Below are 13,263 nucleotides of genomic sequence, written 5' to 3'. Positions count from 1 at the left end.
TTAATTTCAATGTAGTTAATCCTAAACTATGTTTTGTATATAATATATAAATATAAATTTTTGTCATTGTAGCCAATATATTTTCACTGCCTTTTCATGTTTTTATTTTTTAAACTTTTTTATTCATTTAAGTAATCTCTACACTCAATGGGAGGCTCAAATTCATGACCCCAAGATCAAGAGTTGCAGTCTCTGGGGAACCTGGGTGGCTCAGTTGGTTAAGCCTCTGCTTTCAGCTTAGCTCATGATCTCTGGGTCCTGGGACGGGTCCTGGGAGTGATCCCTGCTTCTGGCTCCCTGCTCAGCAGGGAATCTGTTTCTCCCTGTGCCCTTCCCCTCTCTCATGCTGTCTCTCAAGTAAACAAATAATATCTTTAGAAAAAATAATCTTAAGAGTTGCAGTCTCCTCTGACTGAGCCAGCCAAGCACCTCCCCTTTTCATTTTTTAAAAGGTATACAGAAGTATTGCCTAAATTAGGTCATTTATTCTGCATGTTAATAAAACAGACAATGACATCTAAAAATGGCAATACTTGTAATTGGCAGTACGTGGATTGGTTCCAAATATGTTGGTGGCAGTGCCCTTACTGAAAATGGGACAAATAGGAAAGACTTTTAACCACAGAGAACAAATTGAGGGTTGCTGGAAGGGAGGTGGACAGGGGGATGGACTAAATGGGTGATGGGCATTAAGGAGGGCACTTGTGATGAGCACTGGGTGTTATATGTAAGTGATGAATCACTAAATTTTACTCCTGAAACTAATATTATACTGTATGTTAACTAACTAGAATTTAAATAAGAACTTGAATCACAAGAAAATGAAAATGGGGCAAATATAAATGATGGTGGAATGTGAAAATTCAAGATTTACATAAAAGTGTAATCTTATTTCTGTTCTCCAAGGCCCTAAGATCTATAGCACAAAAATGAGTGGTAAATTCCAGGGAACATCTAAACTTATTCAAAATATGCGCTTTAATTCTTTTTGGGGAGAGAAATATTACCAGTGACACCTAAGCTGATTTAGCAGCAATAAGATTCTCTATATGATGGTTTCACAAAAATGGTGCAGTATTAAGTTAGGACTCTAAGTGTCGCTGTTCACTAACCCGGGTAAGGAAGGCAATGACAACTCGAGTTACATCCCCAGCAAAAAGCAGATCAGACACGATAGCTCTCCAGCTGCACAGAAATTCTAATCTAAAACGCTTCTCATCCGATCTTGTTTATGGAGCTTGGCTTCCAATTCTGAGAAGCACAAGAGTGATTGTGAACCCGTTCCCCCTACTTATAATTCCAAGGAAGTCTATAAGGAGCCAGTAATGGCCGCTCTGCAAAAGCGCCGGCGCCACAACGGGAGAGTGGTGCTCTTCATTCTCCTAGGGACTCTGTGGGAGGCCGGGGCCAGGCAGATTCGTTATTCCATTCCTGAGGAGCTAGACAAAGGTTCCTTCGTGGGAAACATCGCCGAGAACCTGGGGCTGGAGCCCCGGGAGCTGGCGGAGCGTGGGGTCCGCATCGTCTCCAGAGGTAGGTCACAGCTTTTTGCTCTGAACCCGCGAAGCGGCAGCTTGGTCACTGCGGACAGGATAGACCGGGAGGAGCTCTGTGCCCAGACTGCACCGTGTCTGGTGAGTTTTAACATCCTCATTGAGGATAAACTGAATCTTTATCCCATTGAAGTAGAAATACTGGACATTAATGACAATACACCCCGATTCTTCAGGGAAGAATTGGAAGTAAAAATTCCGGAAAACGCAGTCCCATCCTCTCGTTTTCCACTAATGGAGGTCTATGACCTGGATGTGGGAATGAACTCTCTTCAGGGCTTCAAACTCAGCGGGAATAGTCACTTCTCAGTGGACGTGCGAAGCGAAGCCAATAGGCCCAAATACCCGGAGCTGGTGTTGGAGCGCCCCCTGGATCGGGAGGGAGAAGCCGTTCACCACCTGGTCCTTACTGCTGTAGATGGTGGTGACCCCATCCGCTCAGGCACTGCGCGAATTCTGGTAATTGTCCTAGATGCGAATGACAATGCTCCAGTGTTTACTCAGCCTGTCTACCGTGTGAGCATTCCTGAAAATCTGCCAGTAGGTACACCAGTATTGACGGTAAATGCTACTGACCAGGATGAAGGAGTCCATGCAGATATAACGTATTCCTTCCTGAGGGTAACAGAAAAGATGTCAAAGATTTTCTGCTTGAATATTTCAACTGGAGAAATATCAACTTCTGCAAATCTAGACTATGAAGACTCAAGCTTTTATGAGCTGGATATTGAAGCCAGGGATCGGCCAGGTCTACTCGACAGAGCAAAAGTCTTAATAACTATCTTGGATGTAAATGATAATGTACCAGAAGTGGTAGTTACATCTGGAAGTAGATCAGTTGCTGAAAGTACGCCTCCAGGAACAGTAATCGCTCTTTTTCAAGTATATGATCGAGACTCTGGACCGAACGGCCTGGTAACATGTTCCATCTCAAGAAATATGCCATTTGAACTGGAAAAATCAGTAGACAATTATTATCAATTAGTGACCAATACAGTACTAGATCGAGAACAGGTATCCTTGTACAACATCACTATAACAGCTACAGACAAAGGAATTCCACCTTTGTCTACAGAAACGCTTATCTACCTATATGTGGCAGATATCAACGACAACCCGCCTGCCTTCCCCCAGTCCTCCTATTCTGTCCACATCCCTGAAAACAACCCCAGAGGTGCCTCTATCTTCTCTGTGACTGCACATGACCCGGACAGCCACGAGAATGCTCAAGTCACTTACTCCTTGTCTGAAGACTCTCTCCAGGGGGCTTCCCTATCCTCCTATGTGTCCATCAACTCTGACACCGGCATTCTGTATGCGTTGCACTCCTTCGACTATGAGCAGTTCCGTGACCTGCAGTTGAGAGTGACTGCGCACGACAGCGGGGACCCACCGCTTAGCAGCAATGTGTCCTTGAGTATATACATTGTGGACCAGAATGACAACGCACCAGAGATCCTGTACCCCACCCTGCCCACTGACGGTTCCACCGGCGTGGAGCTGGCACCCCGATCCGCAGAGCCCGGCTACCTGGTCACCAAGGTGGTGGCGGTGGACAGAGACTCGGGCCAGAACGCCTGGCTGTCCTACCACCTGCTCAAGGCCAGCGAGCCTGGGCTCTTCGCGGTGGGGCTGCACACGGGCGAGGTGCGCACGGCGCGGGCCCTGCTGGACAGAGACGCGCTCAAGCAGAGCCTGGTGGTGGCGGTGCAGGACCACGGCCAGCCCCCTCTCTCGGCCACCGTCACGCTCACCGTGGCCGTGGCCGACAGCATCCCGGACGTCCTGGCCGATCTGGGCAGCATCAGGACCCCCGGCGACCCAGACGATTCGGACCTCACGCTCTACCTGGTGGTGGCGGTGGCCGCAGTGTCCTGCGTCTTCCTCGCCTTTGTCATCGTGCTGCTGGCGCTCAGGCTGAGGCGCTGGCACGCGTCGCGCCTGCTCCAGGCTTCAGGAGGCGGGCTGGTGGGCGTGCCGGCCTCGCACTTTGTGGGCGTGGACGGGGTGCGGGCTTTCCTGCAGACCTATTCTCACGAGGTCTCGCTGACCGCGGACTCGCGGGAGAGTCACGTGATCTTCCCCCAGCCCAACTATGCGGACACGCTCATCAGCCAGGAGAGCTGTGGGAAAAGCGAGCCTCTTTTGATTCAGGAAGATTCAGGTTTTTGTAAAGAGGAAGACTCCTTTGTTCAGGTGAGGTTATTCCTTTTATTTTATTTGAACAGGACAGTTTAAATTTTTCTTTGATCACTGCTTAGTTTTCTTGGTCTTTGCGTTGGGTCAATTTCAGAAGATTCTTTTTTATATCAGTAGAGCTCTATTAAAGCTTAGTATTCTTAGTACTCTCTAATTTCGAGGAAAAAATTCTTAGTGTATGCTGTAGATTTTCTTTACTTTTCTCCTGCTGGCAAGGTCTTTGTGCCTTGGGTTACATACATCTCTTGTTAGGGTTTGGTTTTGGTTTTGGTCCCCCCCCCCCCGCCCCCGAATTGTGACATCTCTAAGATTCTTTTCCTAATGGGGGCTCTTGGGTGGTCCATTTGGTTAAACTCTTGATTTCGGCTCAGGTCATAATGTCAGGACCCTCATATCCGGGTCATGAGATCCAGCCCTGGGCTCTGTACTCAGCCCCAGTCTGCTTAAGACTCTCCCTCCTCCTCCCTTTGCCCCTCCCCGTGCTCTCTCTCCTCTCTCTCTAAAATACATAAACTCTTTTAAAAAAAGATTCTCTTTCTAAAGAAAAAAATTGCGGTCTCTGTTAAAGAAGATCGAGGTCTCAGTTTTTCCACAATGTTAACTAAAAGCAAGTTTTTTCTAAAATAACGGAGATCTGTGAGAGATACTTCCCCCTTTACTACTTAGGAGTCAAAAATTATTTTCAGGAAAGATGAAAGTAATTCAGACAAGACCTGATCTTTGGTGTTAGAAAACTTGAATAATATTCCTGGAATTATCTGTTATTCATCTCAGGCCAGTCACAGTATCTATAGTTTTTAAATTAACATGTAAATTAAAAAGACTTGTCTTACCTACCTCGCACAAATTCTGAGAAAATATCATAAAATAATTTTATTATTTTCAACTGTAAAGCAGTATAATGAACAAATATTTGTTGACATCACCAGTGTTATAATTTTTAACAGATGTAAGCACCTGATGCTGTATGCCTCCTACAATATCTTCTCCAATCTATGTGCTTGATGATATTTAAAAATGAAAGTGAATTTTTAAATATGCTTATTAGTGTCCACTTACAAGGCCATATCCCTAAAAAATAGAGGACTAAATAGTGAATGGGAGAATGAAGGATGAACAGTGTTCAGATAAGAATTGAAATAATTTAGCATATTTAACCCAGATAAAATAAGGCTTCTGTCACGTAGAGAAACTCTATTCAAATATTTAAGGAAAAGGGGCGCCTGGGTGGCACAGCGGTTAATCGTCTGCCTTCAGCTCAGGGCGTGATCCCGGCGTTCCGGGATCGAGTCCCACATCAGGCTCTTCCGCTATGAGCCTGCTTCTTCCTCTCCCACTCCCCCTGCTTGTGTTCCCTCTCTCGCTGGCTGTCTCTCTCTGTCGAATAAATAAATAAAATCTTTAAAAAAAATATTTAAGGAAAGGAGGGTTGTCATTAGAAGAATGATTCATCATGGCCCAAAGGTGTGGATGAAATTGTGGCTTGGTGAATAGGAAAAAAACCCAAAATTTTGAGTTGTTGAAGTTGTTCTAATGTAAAATGAATTGCCTAGGAGGTAGGAGGTTCTATTATTAGCTCTTTCCAAAAGTAAGCTGATGGCCCTGGACTTAATAGAATACAGAGGATAATAGAATTTGATGAGTTGATGAAGTACATGATAGCCAAGGTCTTTGCCAATCCTGAGTTGGAGGATTCTGTGATCTGATAATGCAATAGATTGGCCACTTATGCTTCTAAATTTGCTATGCACATTTAACGTTAAATAATTGAAAAGATCTCTTGAGAATAAATGAGAATCTCCTTTATAACCTGAAATTGTCAGTCTTCTTTAAGATAATACTGACTTGATGCCTTTAAATTAGGTACGAAAGGTAATATATGTTTCTCTAAATCAATATTGTGATATTTACATCTCAGCAGTTATTGTAGAATTATTTATTTCAAGATTCCAAATGTATATGACTAAGAGATTCCGGTCACACACATTTTCAAATCTGATTTGTTTGGATGTTTGTGATATAATCCTTTGATGGTTTTAATCAAAATTTAATAGTGAATAAGGTGCCTGGCTGGCACAGGTGCATTCAGTTTCAGCTCAGGTAATGATCTCAGGGTCTTGAGGTTGGTCCCCAAGTCAAACTCCACACTCAGCGCAGAGTCTGCATAAGACTCTGTCCCCCTCTCCCTTTGTCCCTACATCCTGTGCTCTCTCTCTCTCTCTCTCAAATAAATAAAGAAATATAAAAAGAACTTAATAGTAAGTAATTTTAAAGAACTTGAAACTTGGATATCGGTCATGGGAGTCAGATTGTCTCATACAAGTATTAAGATTTGTTTCATATGATCTGAGAGTGTAAATGTTATTTCTTATATCACCAGTTCTGGATGATTTAAACCACATTTTGAAAAAAATAAACTACATGCATTTATAAGCAAAGCTCACTAACTGGGTTTTGTGGATAGTAGGCTGGTTTATATTATTCTCTTATCTGCTCACTCACTAACTGGGGGAGTATAGGATGGTTTATTTTATTCTCTTATCTGAAGTACCTATGTCCATTTCATTTAAAGAGATAAAATACTTTATTGGGAAAGTTATCAGATTTTACTCTCAGTAATATTCATTCATGTGGACTGACCAAGTGTTAAATCGTAGTACTCATGGAATTTGCTAAATTCTGACTGAGGCTCTCTGACTTACATACCATATAGATAATTCTTAATAAGATAAACAGTCTAAGATTTTGAGTATATACTGAATTTTGAAGCATCAGGGGAAAAAGTACCAAATTATTGGGCTAGTTTATCATCTGTGAAAACAACCCATCTGATCAAACTTCTATTGAGGTAGCAGTTGTCAACGGGAAGGAGTAAAATTTCAGAGAGCGATAGAAAATACCTGCATCTTTGCCTGGGAATTAAAACCCAAACAGAACTCCAAACAAATGTCTTCTCATTAGAAAAAAGTTCCATAAAGAAATGAGAGAAGATTGGGTCAGTTAAGCATCTGCCTTCAGCTCGGGTCATGATCCCAGGGTTGTGGGATGGAGCCCTTCCTTGTGCTCCCTGCTCAGCAGGGGAGCCTGCTTCTCCCTCTTCCTCTGCCTGCCACTCCCCCTGCTTGTGCTCTGTCTCTTGTCAAATAAATACATAGAATCTTTAAAAGAGAGAAAGAAAGGAGAGAAGATGAATAACTTAATGTCTGGGAAGTCAGTTAGACTTTCCACAGAATTTTTTTCCATAGAATTTGTTTATGCAAGTACAAAAATGAAGGTCGATTCTTCCCAATAAGTCAATCAATAAAACTGTACTTCCTTTAAAACTGTAAACTTATTTCAATTTTATATAGTAAGCTTATGTTATATTTAATGTATCTTAGTGATCTAGTAGAGATCTTTAATATTTAAATTTATGTTGTAGAATAACATAGAAAACTTGATTGCTAGAGATAATACAGCCAGTTACTCCCTAATGTATGCTTTATGTTCAGAGTATGTTCATCATCTTATTTATCTAGATCTTAGTTAATTAGCTCCAAAGAAGTTATCCAGAGACCTCTTTTAAAATAGTAGAATAGGGGCACCTGGGTGGCGCAGTCGTTAAGCATCTTCCTTCGGCTCAGGGCGTGATCCCGGCGTTGTGGGATCGAGCCCCACATCAGGCTCCTCCGCTATGAACCTGCTTCTTCCTCTCCCACTCCCCCTGCTTGTGTTCCCTCTCTCGCTGGCTGTCTCTATCTCTGTCACATAAATAAATAAAATCTTTAAAATAAAATAAAATAAAATAGTAGAATAAGAAACAAATGTGAAGATGACCCTATGAATTTTGAAGTGTTAGGTAGAAAAAGATCACGACATCTGGAACTGTAATATCTAGACCCAAAATTTTGTTTGAAAATGTCTGTCATGATCTTTAATGACTTTGCTTACATCAACAGAAAGTTCAAAATTACTACGAAACAAATAGTATTTAACTTCTACTTATGGAATTAATGTGTAATACTCATTTGGCTCCTTTGAACAAAAAGTTATTTTATCTACTTGGTAAAGAAAACATGGCTATAAATTGATAGATTGAAACAATTTCATTCAAAGTATTGCCTATATTTTGCACCAGTGCCATCAGAGAGCAGAAATAGATTGCTTAGTTAGAAAATCCCCAAGAAATAAGCTAAGAAGCATTTTCAATGTTACTTCTGATTTCTCCTCCTGGTGCTGCTATCTACTCCCCTAGAGCTTAAAATAATTTGCAAAGCAAGGTTATTTCTTTTTTTTAAGTTTATGTATTTATTTATGTAAGTAATCTCTACACACAACATGGGGCCTGAGCTTACAACCCTGAAATCGAGAGTTGTGTGCTCTTCTGAGTCAGTCAGGCACCCCATAAGGTAAGTTTATTTCTTGCCAGGTGTTCATTTCAGGACAGGTAACTCTTTTCTTCTGCAACTATGTGGAAAGAATTTTATTCCTATCAGCTAGGAGTAACCTCAGATCCATCAACAATTGAGTTTTACTTAATTAACATCAATGGAACAATTGGTACCCTTAAGAATCTTCTCAGGACAGTGTATGCTCAAAGCCTATCTGGAGCCCCATCTTTTTTTCAGTTATTCTAGAATCGGGTAGGATGATCATTTGAATTGCATAATGAAGAGAAGCAGTCAACACCCACTTTCTTATGAATCCACAGGCAGTAGAATCTCTGCAAATTCCTGCCTTCTACGCAAAATGAGTTGCTTCTATAGCTGATTGTTCCTGCTTCGATTATCACCTCCTCTCTAATGGCAGTTTTTGAGCATAAACCATCAACCAAGGCAGATGATTTTCTTTTTTCTTCTCAGAACACTGTAAGTGAGGATATTTGTATTCCAACAATGGTTTTACTACTATATAGTCAAGGAAGTCAAGGACAAGGCAATTCCCTCTCATTTTAAAAATCATTAAAATGAAGGTATTGGACTAAATCATCTCTAAGATTTCCTCCAGTCAAAAACTTTATTAAATTACCTCTCTGTATTCTAAAGAAAAATTTGACTCTGTGAGTCTTACATAGTGGTGTCTAGAACATAGTAGGTATTCAATATTATTGAATTAATTTATTATACTCTGATGTAAACAGTTTCTATATAACATCTTTCTTATGTATATATACGCATATCTTTTCAAAATAAAATCACACTTTTCCAGCAAACGCTGATTTTACTATGTTCTATGAAGCCTGAGGCAGTACCCAATATCATTTCAAAGTTGAAATGCAGGGGCGCCTGGGTGGCGCAGTCGTTAAGCGTCTGCCTTCGGCTCAGGGCGTGATCCCGGAGTTATGGGATCGAGCCCCACGTCAGGCTCCTCCGCTATGAGACTGCTTCTTCCTCTCCCACTCCCCCTGCTTGTGTTCCCTCTCTCGCTGGCTGTCCCTATCTCTGTCGAATAAATAAATAAAATATTTATTAAAAAAAAAAGTTGAAATGCAAAACAGAAAAAATTTTAAAAATTATCTGGGATTAGTAAGCATCATGAACATTGTTGCATTAATTCATTTTCATGAAATATATTTTTAAATAATATCAAAGATATATAAATCGAAGAAACATAAATGGAAGGATTTTGAAGGTTAAAACAACTTTCTGAAAAATCAGTTATTTTGCTTCAGTATGGTGCAGTAACTTAGTAAGGACTCTGAGCGCCGCTGTTCACCAGCCAGGAGGAAATGGTGCAAAAGATCCGCCAGAACCACTGAGCTTTTACCGTACAAAGAAACACCAGATTGAGACAAACTCTCTTCCAAGCTGCATCAAGCTGCATCAAACTCAGGTCTCTTATATTAGATTCTGGGCTGCTTTTACGGATACAAAAGATTCCACGCGGACACACTGGCATCCAGAAGCACAATAGGAGGTAGCCTGGTGTCTAAACAAGATCAGCACAACAATGGCGGCTCTGCAGAGGGGTCCGAACTACAGAAGATTCATCCTGATCTCCATCCTCCTGGGGACCCAGAGGGAAGCTTGGGCAAGACACATTCTCTACTCCGTGCCAGAGGAGACAGACAAAGGGTCTTTTGTGGGTAACATTGCTAAGGATCTGGGCCTGGAGCCTGGGGAACTGACGGAGCGCGGAGTCCGCATCGTCGCCAGAGGTAGGACGCAGCTTTTTGCTTTGAATCCGCGAAGCGGCAGCTTGGTCACCGCAGACAGAATAGACCGGGAGGAGCTCTGTGCTCAGAGTGCGCGGTGCCTAGTGAACTTTAACATCCTGATGGATAAAATGAATCTTTACCCTGTAGAAGTGGAAATAATAGATGTTAATGACAATGCTCCTAGATTCTTGACTGAAGAAATGACTGTAAAAATAACGGAGAACACAGCTCCTGGGGTGCGGTTTCCGTTAAATGAGGCTCTGGATCCAGATGTGGGCACGAACTCCCTCCAGAGCTACCAGCTCAACCCCAATCATCACTTCTCCCTGGTTGTGCAGACTGGAGACGATGGAGCCAAATATCCAGAATTAGTGCTGGAAAGGGTGCTGGATCGAGAGGAAGAGGCAGTTCACCACTTACTCCTTACAGCCTCTGACGGTGGCGACCCACCCCTATCCCAAACTGCCCACATCCAAGTAACAGTGGTGGATGTGAACGATCACGCGCCAGTCTTCTCTTTGCCTCAGTACCAAGTAACTGTCCCTGAGAACGTGCCAGTGGGCACAAGATTGCTCACGGTACATGCTGTTGACCTGGATGAGGGAGTCAATGGGGAAGTGACATATTCTTTCCGGAAAATAACTCAGAAGATTCTGCAGATATTCCAACTGAACCCTCATACAGGAGAATTATCAACTTTAGAAGGGCTAGATTATGAAGAGTCCAGCTACTATGAAATGCAAGTTCAGGCTCAGGACGGTGCTGGTAGTATGACAAGGGCTAAAGTAATGATCACAATTTTAGATGTGAATGACAATGCCCCAGAAGTTACTGTCACATCTGTAAGCAACTCAATCCCTGAAGACATTCCTCCTGGAACCATAGTTGCTCTTTTCTACCTTCAAGATCGAGATTCCGGCAAGAATGGTGAAGTGGCCTGCACTATTTCAGAAAATCTGCCTTTTAAATTAGAAAGATCAATAGACAATTACTATAGGTTGATGACAGCGAAAAACCTAGACCGGGAAAAATGCTCTGTGTATAACATCACACTGAAAGCCACAGATGGTGGAACCCCACCCTTGTCCTCAGAAACTCACATCTCCATGAATGTGGCAGATACCAACGACAACCCGCCTGCCTTCCCCCAGTCCTCCTATTCTGTCTACATCCCTGAAAACAACCCCAGAGGTGCCTCTATCTTCTCTGTGACTGCACATGACCCAGACAGCCACGAGAATGCTCAAGTCACTTACTCCTTGTCTGAAGACTCTCTCCAGGGGGCTTCCCTATCCTCCTATGTGTCCATCAACTCTGACACCGGCATTCTGTATGCGTTGCACTCCTTCGACTATGAGCAGTTCCGTGACCTGCAGTTGAGAGTGACTGCGCACGACAGCGGGGACCCACCGCTTAGCAGCAATGTGTCCTTGAGTATATACATTGTGGACCAGAATGACAACACACCAGAGATCCTGTACCCCACCCTGCCCACTGACGGTTCCACCGGCGTGGAGCTGGCACCCCGATCCGCAGAGCCCGGCTACCTGGTCACCAAGGTGGTGGCGGTGGACAGAGACTCGGGCCAGAATGCCTGGCTGTCCTACCGCCTGCTCAAGGCCAGCGAGCCTGGGCTCTTCGCGGTGGGGCTGCACACGGGCGAGGTGCGCACGGCGCGGGCCCTGCTGGACAGAGACGCGCTCAAGCAGAGCCTGGTGGTGGCGGTGCAGGACCACGGCCAGCCCCCTCTCTCGGCCACCGTCACGCTCACCGTGGCCGTGGCCGACAGCATCCCGGACGTCCTGGCCGATCTGGGCAGCATTAGGACCCCCGGCGACCCAGATGATTCGGACCTCACGCTCTACCTGGTGGTGGCGGTGGCCGCAGTGTCCTGCGTCTTCCTCGCCTTTGTCATCGTGCTGCTGGCGCTCAGGCTGAGGCGCTGGCACGCGTCGCGCCTGCTCCAGGCTTCAGGAGGCGGGCTGGTGGGCGTGCCGGACTCGCACTTCGTGGGCGTGGACGGGGTGCGGGCTTTCCTACAGACCTATTCGCATGAGGTCTCGCTGACCGCGGACTCGCGGGAGAGTCACGTTATCTTCCCCCAGCCCAACTATGCGGACATGCTCCTCAGTTTGGAGACCTGTGAGAAAAAAGATCCTTTATTAAACTCTATAGATTTTCGTGAATGTAAGGATGAAGCAGAAAATATTCAGGTGAGTTCACTGATTCCTTTATATTTTCAAGGAATTATGTTTTGTGTAATTTATTGTTTCGTGAAAGAAGTGTTTTGAACATGTGGTGAAAAATCTTCAAAGAGGTAAACCAAGTTCAATGATTTATTTCAGTGGTGATACTTTAATATAGAAAAACTTGGTGGCATAGGTTTTGGTGTCCTTTCCATAGTGAAAGCCTGTGGACAAGATTGTGAATAATGGACTATCACATTTTTATACCTTTCACCTATTTTCCACTCTGTTCTTAATTCATGTGTTTTGTAAATGAGAATGAATTGTTATATCTTTCCCATTGCCCTAGGTTATCAAGAGGTTACCCATTAGGTTATCCACCTCCCCTCTGGTAACCATTAGTTTGTTCTCAATAGTTAAGAGTCCATTTCTTGGGGGTGCCTGGGTGGCTAAGTCAGTTAAGCATCCAGCTGTTGATCTCAGCTCAGCTCTTGATCTTAGGGTCGTTAGTTCAAGTCCTGCCCTGCCTTGGGCTCCATGTGGGCATGGAGCGTACTTAAAAAAAAAAAAGTCTGTTTCTTGGCTTGTCTCTCTCTCTTGTTTTTCCTTGCTCATTTGTTCATTTCTTAAATTCACATATGAGTGAAATCATATGATATTTGTCTTTCACTGATTTATTTCACCTAGCATTATAATCTCTAGCTCCATCCATGTCTTCGTAAATGGCAAGATTTCATTTTTATGGCTGAATAATAGTTCATTGTGTGTGTGTATATACACACATCTTCTTTATCCATTCATCAGTCAGTGAACACTTAGGCTGTTTCCATAATTTGGCTAGTTTAAATAATGGTGCTATAAACATAGGGGGGCATGTATCCCTTTGAATTAGTGTTTTTGTATCTTGGCAAATACCCAGTAGCACCATTACTGGATCATAGGATGGTTCTATTTTTAACTTTTTGAGGAACCTCCATATTGTTTTCTACAGTGACTGCATCAGATTGCATTCTCGTCAACAGTGTAAGAGGGCTACTTTTTCTCCACATCCTTACCAGCACTTGTAATTTCTTGTGTTTTTTATTTTAGCCATTATGACAGGTGTGAGGTGATATTTCGCTTCTTGACATATTTAAAGCATAATTGTCTATTAAAGTTAGCTTCTGCTAGGTTAGACTAATGCCTAAAG

The 13,263-nt window shown here is 43.2% G+C and overlaps 1 protein-coding gene across 8 annotated transcripts in view; it reads left to right on the top strand.

Moving 5' to 3' along the window:
- The window catches only part of LOC123790226 (protocadherin gamma-C5), a 168,765-nt gene that overhangs the window by 32,801 nt on the left and 122,701 nt on the right, over positions 1-13,263 (top strand). The window contains exon 1 of one of the 8 annotated variants that reach the window (XM_045794437.2): positions 406-3,749. The exons of 6 other annotated variants lie outside the window; for them this stretch is intronic. In XM_045794437.2, coding sequence (XP_045650393.2) covers positions 1,326-3,749 — 2,424 coding nt within the window. In that variant the 5' untranslated portion in view covers positions 406-1,325. Of the gene's footprint in view, positions 1-405; positions 3,750-9,359; positions 12,102-13,263 lie in introns of those variants that run through there. One more of the 8 variants, XM_045794440.2, reaches the window with a different exon arrangement.

Source organism: Ursus americanus, chromosome 5, assembly GCF_024610735.1.
Source record: "Ursus americanus isolate L20-20 chromosome 5, mUrsAme1.1.p, whole genome shotgun sequence".
Lineage (NCBI taxonomy): Eukaryota > Metazoa > Chordata > Mammalia > Carnivora > Ursidae > Ursus > Ursus americanus.
This window is presented reverse-complemented; position numbering and strand designations above follow the sequence as displayed.